This window comes from Caretta caretta, chromosome 11 (genome assembly GCF_965140235.1).
Source record: "Caretta caretta isolate rCarCar2 chromosome 11, rCarCar1.hap1, whole genome shotgun sequence".
Classification (NCBI taxonomy): Eukaryota; Metazoa; Chordata; order Testudines; family Cheloniidae; genus Caretta; species Caretta caretta.
In genome coordinates, this window is record NC_134216.1 from 71,194,722 (window position 1) to 71,214,557 (window position 19,836).

Here is a 19,836-nt window from a genome sequence, read left to right on the forward strand (position 1 = left end):
GCCACCCCAGCCTTAACCACATTGTTTCCATTCCTTCAACCTAGTGTCCCATCATGCCAATAGTACCTAAGTGAATTAGGAGCACAAGTCCCATCAGAAGTCAGTGGAGGCCACCCAAGAGCTTTCTCTAATCTTAGTGGTCTCGTTAATGGGAGGTGGCAAAGATGGCCCAATAATAACCAAGTCAAACAACTCAGCTTCCATTTCTCCTTCAGTAAATGGCCGTGTCACTTCATTACAGATGTGCGAAACTTCTGGTGAAGTATGGCGCGATGGTTGATCTACCAAGTGAAGAGACACAGGAGACACCCCTTCACATAGCAGCTAAACATGGCCTCTATGATCATGCTCTCCTGTACTTGAGGTACGGCGCTAGTGCGGATAGGAAGAACAGTCGGGAAGAAACGGCACTCAGCGTGACTTGTGGACAGGCAAAAGAACAAGCGGAGCAAGGAAGCTACTTGCAGATGTGCAGATTGCTAGTCAAGTACGGAGCAGATGTCAACACCACAGATGAAGAGGAGAAGAGTCCACTCCACAAAGCCTGCAAGAATGCCAGTCACAGCTTGGTCCAGTTTTTGCTGCAGAATAAAGCGGATGTGAATGCCATTGATTACAACGGAGTCTCCCCCCTGTCCTGTATCCTACAGACCGCAGCCTTCAAGCAGCAACTGAGGCCACATCTCACAGTGCAGACATTGCTGAACCATGGCTCCCAAAAAATCTGGCCTATGGCCTTCGGGAAGGTACCGTCTCACGCATTGGCTAGAGGCAGAGGCAGTTAGCCAGCTTAAATACCAGCGAGCCTTTTCCAAGGGGATCGGTAAAGGGCTACAGTAAGGTTGGCCAACTGATTGCTAGTTCTAATCCAGGCCAGTAATGGCTGAGGGCAGTTAGCAGCCCAGGGCTGTGCAGTGGCCTATGTGAAAAGGATTTGGTGGTTTCAGGCAAGTTTTCAGCAGACAGGAGTTCACATCACAGCACTGGCATCCTTGTTGGCCATCTCAGCAGAGACTGACCTGCCCTCTTAGCCCCCTTTGAAGTGACCCTTTTGGCTGTGGTGGGGCGGTGAGGGCTGAAACTTGCAATGTAACTGCCTGTACTGTCCCTGGTCTGTAACTAAGCAAAGGAATTAGCCCTCTGAGGCCAGCCACCCAGCACCTTGCCTGAGCACTAAATTCACTCACACGTTTCTTTTAAAGAAGGGAGGACAAAGCCTCTTTCAAAAGGCCGATGTCAGTACTCAGCTGGCCGCTGAGAGAGTGGTGAGCAGTTCTAGTCAATGTAGGAACAGGAACAACAAGCTAACAGCGCCCCACTCACCTCGTGTGTAGTGACAGTGGGTAACAATTTCAACAGCACCTAAGTGACTTAGGCTCTGAAGTCCCATTTTCAGAAGTGACTTACACCTCTTTTCAAGTCACTGGAGATTTGCAAAGTGGACTTAGAAACCTGAGCTCCACTAGTTTGCAATGAGATGAAGGTTCCTAAGTCACTTTTGAAAATGGGCCTTGTAGCAGGGTCGTATGGGAAAAACCCAGGAGGTGGGCGGGCGCAAGCCCACCCACTGCTAAAGACCCCTCCCCCAGCCTAGCGGGAGGGACCACTGGACCTAGGGACCAACTGATTACGGGGGACAACTAATGAAAAACAGGGACCGGAGTAAGGGTCAGAGGTTCAAAATGAGGATACCGGATGAGGACACCGAGCAGAGAACCCTGGACAGTGCCCACTGCTCCTCAAAGCTGTCAAGGGAGCCAGCGGACACTGCCCAGTGGAACTCTGCCCGGATGCGTGAAACTAGGGAGGAACGGAAATAGGCCCTGCAGTCACAGAGCACCCCCTTGTCCAACATCCTCCTCCTGGTATTGTAGATGGAGACTTTGGCCAGAGCCAGGAGGAGGTTGACGAGGAGATCTCGCGACTTCATGTGGCCACGGGTAGGGTGTGCAAAGAGGAACAAGTGTGGGGAAAAGTGCAGCCAGAACCTCAACAAGAGGTTTGTAGCAGGGTGGTCACCCGCTCCCAGCCCAAAGGGGTTAAAAGCCAGCCTTTGGAGAGGGCTGGGGCTGGGAGCCTTAGGCTGGGCTGATTGGGAGGCAGCCTCAGCTGTGGCTACACCCCAAGCAGACTCGGCTGGCCCTATAAAGGGGCTGTTGGGCTGAGGCTCAAGAGACTCTCTCTAGCTTGTGAGAGGGAGGGACCTGGCTGCAGGGACCTAAGCAGAGTACCTAGATTGGAGCAGGGCTGGGGAGCTCCAGCCAGGAAAGCCCCAGGCTGTGGCCTAGTATTAGCCCCCACAGGTACTGGGGCTGCAGGGGACAGCCCAAGGATAGACAGAGGCAGCAGGTCCAAACCCAACCTTGCCTGTGATGAGTGGCTCATACTGCAGTCTGCCCCAGGGCGCGGGGGCTAGCTGGTGACTGGCAGTAGCCTACAACTGAGGCGAGGTAGGGATAGAGGGTGGGGGTTCCCCAGGGAGGGGAGACCCTGCAAGTGAGGGGTTACTGCCAGGGGGCAGCACCCCAACGTACAAGGGGTACTGCGTCTGGGAGGGACACGGGGGCCCGGCGTAAATGGGACACCGGCCTGCAGAGGGTGCTCCAAGGCTGGAAGTGGAGCTAATTCCCAGGACCCCAGCAGAAGGCGCCGCAGGGGTGAGTCCCACACGCTTACAGGCCTGAAGAGCCTAAATCAACAGAGGCGCTTTGGAAAATGTTCCCCAGCATGATAATAGTGACTGTTAGCTTCCATGTTGAGAGGGAAACATTTCTTGCGGTAGATTTACATCCTTTTCTTAAGAAACTCGTCATTTGAATACGGCACCCAAAGCAGGTTACAAACTTTAAATACGTTGCCAACACGTAGTCAGTTAACGTACATGTTGAGGACTAAACATTTCCTCTGGGTAACTCCAGTGAAGAAAACGGAGTTACCCTAGATCTTAACCTGGCCCTAGAAGGCTTCTGAGTTATGAACTCTGTCCCATGTACACGGGCTACTCTGTGCTCACACATGTGTAGGAAGACCCAACAGAGCTGGGAGCATCTAGCTGGTAAACTCTAAGCCAGGTAGGGCATCAAATAAAAGCTCTCAAACTGCAGCAGGATGTCAATTTTTTTTCACAAAACAAAAAAAAGCCCAAGATAAATTAAACAGGTAAACCATGTCCAGCTGCTTGGCCCCTTTCTAGGGCCTTCTCCCCTGAGCTGGGGGCCTTGTGCAGGTGCCTACCTGCTCCTTGCAAGCAGCTAGGGCTGTATCCGCAGTTAGCTGCTTGTTGGCCTTTGATCTAAGGACCAGGTGACCTGCAGCTATGACCTGAACCCTGGGAGGCAGCTAATTAGTTCCATTGGGGACTTAAAGGACCATCGCATCCCCTGACATGAACAAATGGTTCTGGGTTTGGGAAGGAGGCAAGGTTGGGTTGTTCTATTTATCCATCTGTATCAAAATCTGTGATGTTCCTCCCTAGGGTAACTTCACTGAAGTCAGTGCAGCTACACTAAGAATTCATGTGAACAACTGTGTACGGTGTGATTTTTTTTGTGTGTGCCCAATTCAGCACTGCGTTAGTCCAGTCTGATGCTGGTGTGCCTCCACTAAGGCTTTGTCTACACTGGAACGTGAACAACCAAACTTTTTGTCAGTCAGGGGTGTGAAAAAACACCCCCCCCCGAACGACAAAAGTTTTGCTGATGAAAAGCATCGGTGTGAACAGCGCTCTCCAGCCGACAAACAGCAGCTGCACTGCACGCCTTTTAGCGGCATGGCTGCAGCACAGCCGTGTCACTGAAAGGTGCGCGGTGTAGACATAGTCTAAGTCACACAGCAGTGAATCACACCCTGTATATTTTTTGCCACCTCATTTGGGGCCTGACCTTGAGAGGCGCTGTGTGTCTCTCAGGATCAGGCCCTTAACGTCACACATCATTTGGCTTTAAATCACATTTTAATGAGCAATGTTGGTCACATGCAGACAGAGGGTAAAGTTTTCAAAAGTGCAGGGGCTTATTGCCCTCCATGTTTGTGTTAATTAAATACATGCTGGAAACTTATTTCAGTGATCAGAGAGGTTCCTATCCTGCTGAGAATGTTTCATTGGCCTTAGACACCTCAGTCATCTAGACACTTCTTAAAATTTTTACCCAGAGTGCTTTGCTTTGACTTTTTGATGGCCTCTGAACGTGCTCAAATTCAATCTGATTTGAGAGGGGGGAACCTTTCACTGGGATCATGCTGCCTGGAGTAATGAACATTAAAATGTGAATGAACTGCTTTGTGGTGATGGGTGTATGAAGTCTATAGGAGGGTAAGGGGGAAAGGGTTAGGATAGGCTGAAACTAGCTCTGTTGTGGAGGCTGAGAAACAGAGTGCCCAATCTATCTAATCTATCACAGAGCCACGGCATATCAACTTGTTATTTTTGTCATCAAAGTATCTTGCTATTGCTTTGCATTTCATTGATTTTTACCTCAAACCATAAAGAAAATATTATCTTGGCTTATGTACAAGCAAAGAGTGTAACCAAAAAGCAAATGGTTTCAGAGTGGCAGCCATGTTAGTCTGTACCAGCAAAAACAACGAGGAGTCCTTGTGGCACCTTAGAGACTCTTATTCTTTGGGCATAAGCTTTCATGGGTTCTGATGAGCGTGTTCTAGCCCACAAGGCTTATGTAGGCTTATGCCCAAATAAATCTGAGTCTCTAAGGTACCACAAGGACTTCTCGTTGAAAAAGCAACTGGTGCATCCAGTGAAAATAACCTCACAATAAAAGCAAGCCTTCCAATGATTTTTGCATATGAAGGAGATTTAGGGACTTGCTACAGAGCAGAACTTCTTCTTTTAATGTTGTGTGCACCATTCCCAAGTGCCTTGGCTAAGTGGTTTACACAGATAATTAGGCTGTCATTGGTGGAACCTCTGATCCTTTCATCTAGTGACATGATGAAAAGTGAAACCTCCAGTCGTCCCAGTTGGGATTTTTAAGAGTTTCGGCACTGCGTGTACAGGACCCCCAGTGAAACCTCACAACATCACCTCTACATTTGTTCTTCTAGGTGCTGAGGTCTTGTGCATCTGTGCCAGAGATCATTGAAATCCTCTTCAATTCCTACTCTCAAGTCCCCATCTCCGAGCAGTGGCGGGAGGCTATTCCAGAGGAGATATTTCAGGTAGGAAAGCTGTGGGCTGGTTTCTTAGATAGGCATATAGCCAGTGGCACAGTTTTGCCTCCTAAGACATGAGTTCATATCTCACAGTGCCTGAGGCCGTGCCATCATGAGACCTTGAGCACTGCAGGTTCCTTCCCACACCACTCCCACCATCAGAATGGTTGCCTCTTACACCTACCCTGCACAGATGTAAATAACCAGATAAGGTGCAAGGCAGTGAAAAATCGAGCCCCTGCTTTGCACCCAGTAGCTTAGGATCCTGCTCTAAAAATGAAAATAGCCAAATGGTATCAAGGGCAAGTACAGTTTCCAGTGGATGGCACAAATGGAAAGGAGCAACTCCAAAATGAATATTAAACTTTGTTAAAACTGACCTTAAAAAAAGAATGTTTACTCTGGGAACATTTTATATAGAACAGACCTAAATTTCATCTCTTCAGTTTTACACTGGATTAACGCCATCAGTTCAAAAAGCGTTACTCCTGATTTACACCAGCATGAGAGCACAATAAAGCCCAATGTGGTAACTAATACGTGCATTTGTGACATCACTTCCCTGCAAGTCCTGCACTGATGACACAGGAATGAGTGGCGATGGACAGTGCAAATCCAACCATACAAAGTTACAATCAAAAGGGCCAACAACCAACCGCTTGTTTTGAATGTTCTTTCCAGTTTTCTCCATATTGAGAGTCTGTACAAATCCTGTCCTTTTTAGCTAAATGTCAGTTTTAAGAGAGAGGGTCAGAATAGCTTTAGTTTTCATTTGTTTGGTTTTTTTAAATGTTGGAAAGTAACAAAAATAATGGAGTGGCAGTGAATAGCTGAGGGTAAAGGGGAATACACTGAGTCCTCTAGGTCAGATCTACCTCCGATCCAAGCTGGAGGCAGCATGGTACAATGGGTGTGGCACTTACCTAGGACTCAGGAGACTGGCTGTGCCACTGACCTGCTGCGGGACCTTGCACGAGCCACTCTGTCCCTTCCCACCCCTTGTCTAGTTAGATTGTAAATGCTATGGAGTGAGGACTGTCTCTTTACCATATGTTTGTACAGTACCGAGCCCAATGAGGTCCCAGTTTTGGTCTGCATCTCTAAGCATTACTGTACTAGAAATAATTGCACACACAAAACCCCTACATTAAAGGAACATTGCAAAGGCAAGCATTCAATAGTTAGGCAATGCCTGGCAACTTTAACTCAACCCCTCTTGGACATATGCATTATGATAGTCTTCATTACATTCTATTTTTTTCCACAGGACCCTTGCCAGGCATACCTATAATAAAATTAATAGTGATCAAAAGTTGTTACCCTCTGATGCCTGTCTGTGAAATAATTAGATGGTCTCAAGCCCGCTACTAGTATGCAGGTTTCCCCATCATGAAACCGTTTGGCTTTATGTAGCAGGGAAGCCAAGGACTGAAATCTGAACGACAATCTCGTTCCTAGGAGAGATTCCTCCAGGTCCCAGCTGAGGTTACGTTAGTGTGAAGAGTGGGGGAAGCACGTGCACTTCTAGTGCTGTCTCTCTGCCGTGGACATACAGAGGAGTCTGGTCAAGCCTGTCCCTTTCATACGTGCTGGATTCACTCAACAAAATTTAGAAGTTCAGGAAGAATTCAGTGTGAGCCTTTTTGCTGCTGTTTCTAGAAATGAGGTTGTCCCTTCCTGGTGAGATTTGTGAGAGAACACTGAAAAGATGAAATACTGAAGAGTGAAGATGGCAGAGACCCTGTTAGAACATGAGATGATTATGGCACCTTTGCAGCATTGGTATACAGGAACTCATGGCACCATGATCCCTAGATAAGAACATAAGAGTGGCCATACTGGGTCAGACCAAAGGTCCATCTAGCCCAGTATCCTGTCATCCAACAGTGGCCAATGCCAGGTGCCCCATAGGGAATGAACAGAACAGGTCATCATCAAGTGAAATCCCAGTTTCCCGTTCCCAGCTTCTAGCAGAGGCTAGGGACACTTCAGAGCATGGTTTTGCATCCCTGCCCATCCTGGCTAATAGCCATTGATGGACCTATCCTCCATGAACTTAGCTAGTTCTTTCTTGAACCCTGCTATAGTTCTAGATAGTTTGCACAAGCAATCTCTGGCATATGGTCTTGGGATGACAAGTTTATGGAGGAGATGATATGATGGGATAACAAGATTTTGGCAATTAATTGTTCTTTAAATAATCATGGTAAATAGGCCCAATGGCCTGTGATGGGATGTTAGATGGGGTGGGATCTGAGTTACTACAGAGAATTCTTTCCTGGGTATCTGGCTGGTGAATCTTGCCCACATGCTCAGGGGTCAGCTGATCGCCATATATGGGGTCAGGAATGAATTTTCCTCCAGGGCAGATTGGAAGAGGCCCTGGAGGTTTTTTGCCTTCCTCTGTAGCATGGGGCACGGGTCACTTGCCGGAGGATTCTCTGCACCTTGAAGTCTTTAAACCATGATTTGAGGACTTCAATACCTCAGACATAGGTGAGAGGTTTATCGCAGGAGTGGGTGGGTGAGATTCTGTGGCCTGCATTGTTCAGGAGGTCAGACTAGATGATCATGATGGTCCCTTCTGACCTTGATATCTATGATAGCTATATCTGAGTGGCTATTATAGCATCTGAGCACCACACAATCTTTAATGCAGCTAGCCTCACAACAGAGAGGGAACTGAGACATAGGGACTGTAAGGGAGTCACCCAGGGTCTCACAAGGAGTCCATGGCAGAGCTGGGAACACAATCCCGGTCTCCAGGCTGCAGCCTTAATCACAGGGCAACCCTCCCTCCTGCTCTATCTCCTCAGGGAACGTCTACATTACAGTCTAAGATGATATTGCAGTTCAGCTAGGGATACCCACACCAGATTCGATCTAGCTAGCAGGGATAAAAACAGCAGTGTAGACACAGGCATTGACTTTTCATTGTGCCAGGGGGTGCTCGACCCCTGGCTATGTCCCAGGCCCCGCCCCCACTCCACCCCTTCCCTCAATGCCACACCCCTACCCCCACTCCAACCCTGTACCACCTCTTCCTGCCCCACTCCACCTCCCCCCCTGAGTGTGTCCCATCCTCACTCCTTCCTCCTCCTCCCCCCCCCCGCCTCCTGCACACCGCGAAACAGCTGATTGCAGTGGGAGGGAGGCGCGGGGAGGGAGGGGGAGGTGCTGATCTGTGGGGCCCACGGTGGTCAGTAGGCACTTGGGTGGGGGTGGAGGAGAGCTGATGGGGGGCTGCCAGTGGGTGCTCAGCACCCACCATTTTTCTCCCTGGGTGCTCCATCACCCACCATTTTTCCCCGTGGGTGCTCCATCACCCATGAAGTCAAGGCATATGAGTGCAGATGCAACAGTGTGATCTGTACATGCCTGCCCAGGGACCCTGAATATGTACTCATGTGCCACCACATCTTCACTGCCACTATTTTTGCCACGCTAGCTAGATTAAAGCTCACCCAGGTATTCCTACCCATGCTCCAATCAAACCTCCGATTTACCCTTAGATGTGCTCTCATCCCCTCTCCCCGCTCAGGCCTGCGACCGTGGGTCAGTCCTCAAATATTCCGAGTTCACACTTGGCATAGGTCAGGGAAGGAAGGCAAGAGTGGCTCTAAGCTACTGTTACACCCGTCCCAGTCCCGGAAAGCCACTGCACAGCTCTAGCTCTAGCTAGCACCAGCCAGTATTGTTCCCTAGGGACTGTTCCTTCAGCCAGAGCTCAATGAAGCATACTGCACTCTGATTCCCCCCTCTCTAGTCCCCATCATGTCTCCTATTACCTGGAACCCCCCTCCCTACTCCTAGCCAGCCCCAATATGCCCCCTGCCTAAGGAGGCAAGTATCAGAGGGGTAGCCATGTTAGTCTGTATCCTTAAAAACAACAAGGAGACCGGTGGGACCTTAAAGACTAACAGATTTATTTGGGCATAAGCTTTCATGGGTATTTCATGCATCCAAAGAAGTGGGTTTTTTACCCATGAAAGCTTATGCCCAAATAAATCTGTTAGTCTTTAAGGTGCCACCAGACTCCTCGTTTTTAAGGAGGCAAGAAGGGGCTGGCATAATGCCCCATACCAGGTCAATCATCAGCTGCCTCCTTATGGCAGCATTCAGTCTCTGCACTGCTCCTGTAACCACAGCAGAGATCTATCTTTTGTTGGTTGGTGTAGTTGTGAACTGCTTTGAATGGATACAGTACGTCGCCCCCTATTTCTGTTGCTTCCTTCCACTAACAGAGTTGCTGCTTAGCTCACCAATTTCAGGCCTGTGGTTTCTGTGTCCTCGGGTCATAAGAACCAAGCTAGCTGCTGTGGGATAAGGCTGGGGTTTACAAAGCACAATCCTGGCCTTTGTCAATCTTTTGAAAACCCCCAGCCTTGCCCCACAAAGTCAATGGGCTCTGGGCACCAAACTCCTTCGAAGCCCTAGGGCTACAACATTTAAAATCTCCACCCCTTCCTTTTCTGGGGGCACATCAAATTGTTAGACAGGGAGACCAGGCTTCAGCCCAGCTAAAATCTCACCCTTGTGTGTTTACAACTGGTGGATGGCAGCATATAGGCAGCAATGAGCACTACAGTGGCAGTCGTTGATTGTTGCTACATCCTTTGATCCTCGTAGATCTACCCCAGCCACACTTGGAAAGAAAAAGAAAGCTGGCATATAAGGGCTGTTCTCTGTGCGTTCTGCAGTTGTTTCTACCAAGGATTAAGCAGCCATCTTAGAAGCTCCATGCCTCCTATACTTCGAGTCAGCATGCTAATGCTTTATGAAGAATTCTGCTGTCAAGTCTATTTAAAATCACAAAAAAATAAAACTGTTTTCCACAATGAGGTGTTGTACCTGCAGAAATTTTGTGTGTCCTTTCTGATGGGAATTACTTTTGTAGGTGTGTTTCATCTCAGAGAATCCTACCAGTACCTAAACTTCTTAACATGCGAACAAGTTTCAGTAATGATGTTACCTTACTTAATCTAATCATGCTATTGATTTTCAGTTTGAAAATTCTCTGTTTTATCTAGCTTATCCAAAAACTGAATTCAAGGTTTACTCTCTCTTGCTTTACAGATGCATCTGCCCTTTTACGAATCCTTTTTCATGCTGTCATGCACACCTCGGGGTCTGCAACATTTGTGCCGTTGTGCCATTCGGAAAAAGTTTGGCATCAAATGCCACTACCTTATCCCCTTATTGCCTGTGCCCAAACCCCTACAAAACTACCTGCTGCTGGAACCTGAAGGAATACTGGTTTGAAGTGCTGTCCTTTTACTAACTGATCCTCAGTAGTATATCACAGTATATTTTGTGTGTGCCTTTAGAATTACAGATCTGTCATTTCCATTATAAATAATTGTTTTTCAGGGATTTACACTGTAACTTAAAAATTTGCTTTCAGTTGAAAATTTGTATGGAATGTTTTTTAATCACATTATATGTTCAGGTTATACTTATTAACAGTCTATGACGGGTTAACAAATGAGTAATCGCTATTATAAGCATATTACAGACATGAGTAGTACGTGTTACAAAAACTTAATTGAAGTCAATGAGATGACGCATATGCATAGTGTTAAATGGGTGTAAGCATCAGCAGGATCTAACCCATGTGCACTCCTAATGATTTCAGTGGTATCACTCCCAGGAGTAAAGAGAGCCAAATTTGGCCCTTAATAGAGTCACTGTTGTAACCTTTGGCAGAATGCTCAAACTGATGAGGATAACCTATAATATAGAAAGGCTTGGCAGAATTCTATTTTTTTAAATCATTTTGATAGATAATATCAGTATTTATTTTTGAGCGTCTTTTTAGATTTTATATATGTAAATTTTCATGGTTAACCAATTTATGGACTTTAAGCATTTTTTATCAATTAAAATTTTCAAAGTTGCAGGAAATTAGGTGGGGGCAGACAATTAATTAATGACAGTGGCTGTTAACATTCAAAAAGTCAAAGCATTATAAGCCACTCAAGCACAAACTGTCAACATCACATGTCAAAATATACAAAGCCTTAAATCAGGAAATCACCCCTACTTTTACTATTCATTTGCTAGTCCATTTGTAACAAGCCTAACTCTAAACTCTAAATTGCTGGACTTTGACTCTAATAAGTTCTCAAGCAACATTTGTCTGTCTTTGCCTATCTGTAAATTTTGATTATTATCAATGGAAATATTTTTTCATCACTTTGTGTGTGTATGGTGAAATCAGCATTTACTGACATTTGCCAATAAAAATCTAATTCTTCCAAGCCTAAATAGAGACCAAACCCTATTAGCATTTTAATTGTCCTTTAAAGACCAGGCTGTGGCTGAAAGCTGGCTACTCTACATACACACAAACTTTTTCTTTGATTCCTATATTAAAATTGCTCCATCCTACCACAAGCAGCTTGCAGTATCTCCAAAGATGCTCTTGGCACCACATATGAGTGCAGCTCTGCTCTGAGCATGTGTCACGATGTACTGAGCCTAATCACATGTCGAGGCCCCTCCGATCATGCTGGTATGGACTAATGCAGGACAGCTGGGGAGTGTTTGTTTGAAAATTAAGGGAAGACGTTTAGGATCCTTTCTAAATCTATTTAATACAAATTTAAAACAATAGTGTTCTGACCAAAACATGGAGCGTTAGACTAATGGCCGTTGCCCTCTCCTTAACCCTCTTACATTCAGGCACTGGAGCGGGGATTTTCAAAGGACAGCCAGGTGTCCAGCTCCCAATGAGTTTCACTATTTCATGTCTGCCAATGGGAACTGGGCACTAACCTCCCTTAGGCTCCTTTCAAAAGCATCCCAGCCTACAGCAAATAGGTAGGTGTAGGTGAAATCCTGGCCTCATTGCCATCAATGGCCAAAAACTCCCACTGATTTCTGTAGGGCTAGGATTTTACCCAGTAAATGGGGATAAACTCAGAGATTCCAAGGCCAGAAGGGATCATTGTGATCATCTAGTCCAACCTCCTGTATAACACAGGCCAGAGGACTTGCCAGAATTAATTCCAGTTTGCCTACAGCATGTCTTCTAGAAAAATATCCAATCTTGAGTCTTGAGTTAAAGACTTCCAGTGACAGAGAATTCACCACAACCCATGGTAAGTTGGTCAGTGGTTAATTACCCTAACTGTTAAAAACTAATGCCTTATAGCAGTGGTTCCCAAACTTGTTCCGCCGCTTGTGCAGGGAAAGCCCCTGGCAGGTCGGGCTGGTTTGTTTACCTGCTGCATCCGCAGGTTTGGCTGATCGCGGCTCCCAGTGCCTGTGGTTCGCTGCTCCAGGCCAATGGGAGCTCCTGGAAGCGGCGTGGGGTGAGGGACATACTGGCCACCACTTCCAGCAGCTCCCATTGGCCTGGCGCCGCGAACCACAGCCACTGGGAGCCGCGATCCGCCGAACCTGTGGACGCGGCGGGTAAACAAACTGGCCCGGCCCGCCAGGGGCTTTCCCTGCCCAAGTGGCGGAACAAGTTTGGGAACCACTGCCTTATAGAATCATAGAAATGTCAGGCTGGAAGGGACCTCAAGAAGTCATCAAGTCCAGTCCCCTGTGCTGAGGCAGGACCAAGTAAACCTAGATCATCACTGGCAGGTGTTTGTCCAACCTGTTCTTCAAAACTTCCCTGATGGGGAGATACCACAACCTCCCTTGGAAGCCTGTTCCAGAGCTTAACTCCCTTAGAGATAAAATGCTTTTGCTAATATCAAATCTAAATCTCCCTGGCTGCAAATTAAGCCCATTATTTCTTGTCCTACCTTCATTGGTCATGGAGAACAATTGATCACCGTCCTCTTTATAACAGCCCTTCACATATTTGAATCAGGTCCCCCTTAGTCTTCATTTCTCAAGACTAAACATGCCCAGGTTTTTTAATCTGTCCTCATAGGTCGGGTTTTTCTAAACCTTTTATCATTTTTGTTGCTTCCTCTGGACTCTCTCCCATTTGTCCACATCTTTCCTAAAGTGCGTCACCCAGAATTGGACACAGCTAAGGCCTCACCAGTGCTAAGTAGAGCAGAACAATTACCTCTGGTATCTTACATACAATACTCCTGTTAATACACCCCAGAATTTTAGCCTTTTTTGCAACTGCATCACATTGTTGACTCATATTCAATTTATATTTTGATCCACTATAACCCTCAGATCCTTGTCAACAATACTACCACCTAGCCAGTTATTCCCCATTTTGTAGTTGTGCATTTGATTTTTTCCTTCTGAAGTGAAGCACTCTGCACTTGTCTTTATTGACTCTCATCTTGGTGAAATCAGACCAATTCACCAATTTGTCAAAGTCATTTTGAAGTCTAATCCTGTCCTCTAAAATGCTCACAACCCCTCCCATCTTGGTATCATCTGCAAATTTTATAAGCATGCTCTCCACACCATTGTCCAAGTCATTAATTAAAATACTGAATAGTACTGACCTCTGCACGACCCCACTAGATATGTCCTCCCAGTTTGACAGCAAACCATTGATAATTACTCTTTGAGTACAGTCTTTCAACCAGTTCTGTGATCATCTTATAATAATTTCATCTAGATCAAATTTCCCGAGTCTGTTTATGAGAATGTCCTATGGGACTTTGTCAAATACCTTACTAAAAGTCAGGATATATTATATCTACTGCTTCCCCCCATCCACTAGGCCAATAACCCTGTGAAAGAAGGAAATTAGGCTGGTTTGGTATGATTTGTTCTTGACAATTCCATGCCTGCTATTCCTTGTAACCCTATTATCCTCTAGGTGTTTACAAATTGATTATTTAACAATTTTTCCAGTATCTTTCCAAGTAGCAAAGTTAGGCTGACTGGTCTATACTTCCCTGGGTCCTCTTTGTTCCCCTTTTTGAAGATAGGTACTGTTCCAAGATTGCTAAAGCTAGTGCCTGACGTACCCTAGGATGAATTTCATCAGGCCCTGCCAATTTGAATGCATTCTTTCTTTAACCTGTTCTTTCCCTATTTTGACTTGCATTCCTTCTCCTTTGTTGTTAATACAGTATTAGTTGTGTTGAGTATCTGGTTACCGTCAACCTTTTTAGTGAAGCAAAGTAGACATTAAACATCTCCGGTTTCTTGGTGTCATCAGTCTTATTAGCGCTCCTTCCCCACTGTGTAGAAGGTCTCCACTTTCCTTCATCTTTCTCTTGCTCCTAATGTATTTAAAGAACTTATTTTTATTGCCTTCTATGTCCCTTGCTAGACATAACTCATAGTGCGTTGTAGCCTTTCTGATTTGGCCCCAACATGCTTGTTATTTTAAGTCTGAAGTTGTGTAGCTTCAATTCCCAGACATTGGATCTTGTTATACCTTTCAGAGTAGCAGCCGTGTTAGTCTGTATTCGCAAAAAGAAAAGGAGTACTTGTGGCACCTTAGAGACTAACCAATTTATTTGAGCATGAGCTTTCGTGAGCTACAGCTTATGCTCAAATAAATTGGTTAGTCTCTAAGGTGCCACAAGTCCTCCTTTTCTTTTTGTTATACCTTTGTTTGCTAGACTGAAGAGACCCCTATTACCAAAATTCTGCTCCACACTTGAAGGCTTAGATAATAGCTGGGGCTGTTGCCAGTAGCATATATGCACAAGAGAATGGAATGACAACAGGAATTATGCCCAGATTTTGCGAAGTACTTAAACATGCGATTGTCTGTAAGCCCATACTCCCAGCAATTCATAAGCATCCATAACTTCAACAGGCATCGCCTATACTGCTGCCCATCACCATTCTATCTGAGCACCTTTTCATGTAAAATCTATAGCAATCCTAAAGTCTGTGGTGGACTTCATGAAGTCTCTGGCACCCTATTAAAGGTAAAAACTCTGTCTGGTGGAGAGTGTTTGTTTTTGATTTGTAAGATTTCATTAACCTTTTTTAAAGGTTGATTGTTTCGGGGGGGGGGTGTTTGTTTTTTGTTTTGGGCTGGGTTTATCTGGGGGCTAGGGGAGGTTGGGTATAAGGGGTTTCAGAGCTGAGTACCATTGTATCCAAGCCAGCAAAGATAGGGCTGGTTTTCACCCCATCTTATTTTTCATATTCCATCTGCACGGTTGCATATAGAAGAAAAACAGTTTCACTGTAGCAGTCACATATCCTACTGGCGCTTTTTAACATAATTAGCATGGCAACTTCTCAGAGGGGCATACTCAATAAAACAGTACATATTTGAGTGTAGTGTTCAACACATATTTCAGAATGAAAGCACAGGACAAGGTAGTAAATTGGCAGCCCAGTGTATAAGCCACCAGAACGTATAATGAGAAGGTCAACTGGCCTTCACAGATAAGAAATATGGCCTTAGCAAGGAAAAAGGAGATTTGCATGGCCCATGACTTATTCTAGTTTATTTCAAGCCCCCTGTCTTATTATCAATGTTCTCCTATCCTGATTGACCAGTACATCCAGAACCCAATAGGTTCCCACCTCACTCTCTTTAAATATCTCTTCCTGTGTAGTCATTGCCAATCCAGGTATAGAACAGGAGACCCGTGTCAGCCTCAGATCTACATGCATCCACAGCCACTGCAAAATATCTAAGAGGAGCCGACATCCAGAACAGCATAACCCAGCTTTCTAAATCGAGTGAAATTGCTGATTGCTGTATGGTTTGACGGCATCTTCCCTGCATCCTCCAGGTGGCGCCATACGCACGACAGTCGCACGATTAGCCTGGCTGGTGGTCTTTACCTGCGTGTCATCCGAATTAAGGCGTTTGGCGTGGGGAGCGGATTGTTCTCCTTAAGGGAACATAGCAGCCTTGTGTGGCTCGAGTAGAATATAGGCCTGTCCTCCCCAGCCCAAGACCAGAGAGCTTCAGTCATTAAAATATTGATTATTGGATTGTGGCCGTGCCTTCTCCGTATTAATCACGACCATTGTCTAGGTTATGAGTTTGCACATAAATGCAGGGCTAAGCCGCCTCTCTGTATCACGATGTTATAATGACAGCACCATTCCCGAGCGTGTGTTCAACCAGGCCTTTAGCAGAATTATACACTTAACCCTGGGGCGGTAAGTACCTAGGGTTTGCAGGCGTCATTTTTTGAGATCGGGCATTTCAATGCCTCTGCCATTTTAAAAGTGTTTGCTTAAGCACTCCAATAAACAGAGTAAATTTCTTTTGTAACGTAATTTGTAAGCAATAAACAGGATTGGAAATGCAGCATCGGCTGTTGCCTATGCTAAATGCAGTGGTTTTTAACTCTCTGCGTAGTTAGGCAGTTTTCTGTACATATTTTGTTCTCCATCTCTGAGCAAAGTTAGCAAGTTTCCTCGGAACATTTTGAAATGCACATTTCAGTATTTTCCTACCAGCCCCTGGTTTTGATGCAGATGTTGTGGGAAGGGATCCGTTTTTTCATCAGCTAAAGACAGGAGGTCACATTAACTTATAATACAGAGACACATAAAAATGCGATGATGACTGCTAAACAGAACACAGTAGGCTGCTAGTTAACACAATGAGATTTCTAGGAAGTGATGCATAAATTCTTCAGAAATGACACATTTTTCACGTTTCATTCCAATTAAGTTACTGAGGCAGCTAACCCAGCAATGAGCACACAATACGTTTGGGTAAAATGAGGCTTTTTCGGGCGGTGTGTGTGTGTGTGGATTTTTTTTTACTCTGAATGCTCGTGTGTTTTATGAGATGCAGTTAGTATTAAGCTGCTATTATGGATGAAATGTCAGTGACCTTAACACGTCTCCCCCTCTCTTTGCACGAGTTGCTTACCCAGTGTGTGCCTTGCAACGAGAAACATAGGCAAACCCTCAGAAGAGACGGCGTGGGGCTGACTCAGTAGCAGCGAGAAGGGAGCCTTGAAGGGTTTGGCAATCACACGGTAGATTTCAATCGTGAGACGCTGCCAGGAAACGTTAAAACCCAACTCGTCTAAATAAGATCTATTCAGGGCTTGGGAATCCACCCAGCGACGGTCTCCGTGTGTCTTCTGATCACCCAGCACATTTAGGAGGAACAGCGAGTTGCAAGGCCATCTTGGCCAACTCTTACTTCCAGGGTGACTCGGGGTTTTAACCTGGTGGGGGCGGATTCTGGCCCATTCCCAGCGAGTGGCTCCGGACACGACAACCAGCGAGCTGACCTCACAGACACAACAAATCTCGCCTTGTTGGCCCAGGCAGGAGCCCGATGGCACTGAAATGCAAGACCCCTCCCCGCCACCCCCACCCAAGTGCTAAACTGGATCTGGCAAGACCCCCCCCCCCCCTTGGACATAGAGTGTCCCATTGTCCTGTCCTAGATTTGCATTGTGGCGGGGGGGGGGGGTGTAGTTTGCTTTACTTAAACTACTGGCGCTGTTAGCCTTTCAACCACATCCGCACGACTGAACAGGGCCCCGATCCAGCCCCCCGGGAGGCAATGGAGCAATCCCCATTGGGGTTCAGGAGCGGGTCCTCAATTCCGGGGGGGAAATATACTTACAAAATTACCTGGGGCTGAATGGGTAAAACGCTAACCCCCCAAGCTGGCCGTTGTAATGAAATACCGTCTGATTTTAAAAGCAGAGGCTTTCCACAAGCTGCACTGAGGCGGCTGATCCACAAAGCAATACAAATCAGAAATGAGATTTCGGAGTCCTAATGAACCTGATTGCATGAACATTTATAATCCCCCGTGGCTTTAGATGAAATCAGATATAATCAGGAGCTCTGGGGAAAGGGAGTGTTTACAGGCTGAGATTGGGAAGTGCCGCAGTATTAGTAAAGATGCTGTTCCTTCTATTGATGTCTAAAATGATGGATAATGTGAGAATGGCAAATATACTATTTGTCTAATGGCTCTGCAATTAAATTCCCCTGTAAATGACCCATGCCTCATTTCATCCTAATCTATGGAATTTTGATTGAATTCGTCAGCTCTAATTGAAAAATACTGCACTTTAATGTCTGCATTGCAGTTTCAGGACCATGGTGGTTTTAATGAGACAGTGCCCCCCTGACCTGGGAATATTTTAGATTTTTATTCGGGATTTTAAACCAGCAGATTCTTCAACTCTAGTCCATGAAGGAGTGAGTGTATTTGCGTGTGTTCGTAGGTATATCTAGAGGGAGAGAGAGAGAATTTTGCAAACCACAGGTTTATTAACCTCTGCTTTACTTTTCTTACAGTATTTTTACTTTTCCTGCTTTCCAAAAATCCAGTGAAATATATTTCCAAATCTGGGTCAGCAAATTATCGGAATTAATTAATGTAAGAACATAAACCAAGATTATTCAAACCATCTCTCATTTTTCTGCCATCCTCTGATTTTTTTAAAATCTTTTAAATCTTTTTCATTAAGATCAGCATCTATGGTTTCCTTTTATGGCAGCAAGTATGAATTAAATAACAAAACAATATGTATACAGTAGCCAGGAGCCATGTAAAGAAGGAAACCTACAACCCTCCCCAAAAGAGACAACACTGAGCACAGAATTCATAGATATGCTTTCTATGCAAATAGGGAAAGCAATCCGGGAGAAATTAGCTAGTTGTTGAAGCATAGTCACTAGATTGAAATGAGTTAAAGAGAAACATGCAAACGAGCTAATTGGATTAAGCATCGAATGTTTTCTCTTTTCCTGAAGAACAAAAAGAGAGAGATTTCAATCAAAGGGGCTGACAAGCAGTTTGATGGGGAGCATTGGTGCTGGAACTAGCAGTGTTGGGAGAACTGCACCCCCCTGGCATGAAGTGGTTTCCAGCATATACAGGATTTACAGTTTAGTTCAGTGGCTCTCAACACCCCCCACTATTAAATACCCAGCTCACTCTTGTAACGCTGGTTAAGAGTTTTTGCAGCGATCCTGCTTTGGGGGTCACATTCTGCTGTGAGATCTCCCAGTGTCAAAGAGCAGCAGCCTGATTGCACTTGACAGGGGGATAATTAGCAGGCCTGTCACAGTAACTGTGATTTGGTCACAATCAGCCCTGCAGAAATCAGTGCAGAACAGCCTTCCACAGCCTTCTGCATAGAATCCAATCCTGCCTCCCTCATGCAGGCAAAACTGCCAGGAGTGAGGCCTGCAGGATTTGCCCTTTGAGCACAAAAGGGAAGTGGCTAAGGAGAAAGAAGGGGGATAAAGCAGGAATTCTGCCACATGCTAGACACCAAAAACACTTCTCCATATCCAACTGAGCATAGCAAATCACAACAGAGCCATCCCAGGAGTAAATACCCATCGGATGAGTAGCCAGTGCTATTATGGTGAAGTGGTGAAAATGCAGGTATAATCCTTCAATCTTCAGTCAGGCAAAATTCCTAATGAAATCCTGAGGACTAAAGGATACTATTTGTGTCTCTTTCCTATTTTAAAGTCCTTAGTGATCACATGTAAACTACATATCATTAAACATTGGCCTGGCACATTAGGTTATTTTCCCCCCTAAAATTGATTTAATTGCATGTAGTTTACATATTAGTGTGAGGAGCTTTAAAATGCATGTACTGTGTAATTACAATTTCAGCACATCTCCCAGATGAAGGCAAGGCTTGTTTTAAATGATTGTCTTGTTAGGGCCTTCGTAAGTTAGTTTTGCTTTATAATTTGTTTATTTATTTTTCGCAGTATTTGGCTATTTTTTTTAACTCTACCGAATGCCAGGAATTAAACCTACCAGATTTAAAAATAAAAAGCTGATGTTACATGATCCGA

The 19,836-nt window shown here is 45.4% G+C and overlaps 1 protein-coding gene across 1 annotated transcript in view; it reads left to right on the forward strand.

Annotated features, from left to right (window-relative positions):
• Window positions 1-11,351, forward strand: part of ASB18 (ankyrin repeat and SOCS box containing 18) — a 37,571-nt gene extending 26,220 nt beyond the window's left edge. Inside the window, exons 3-5 of the mRNA XM_048870112.2 lie at window positions 242-746; window positions 5,062-5,175; window positions 10,246-11,351. Coding sequence (XP_048726069.1) covers window positions 242-746; window positions 5,062-5,175; window positions 10,246-10,431 — 805 coding nt within the window. The 3' untranslated portion in view covers window positions 10,432-11,351. The remainder of the gene's footprint in view (window positions 1-241; window positions 747-5,061; window positions 5,176-10,245) is intronic.
• Window positions 11,352-19,836: the final 8,485 nt, after the last annotated feature.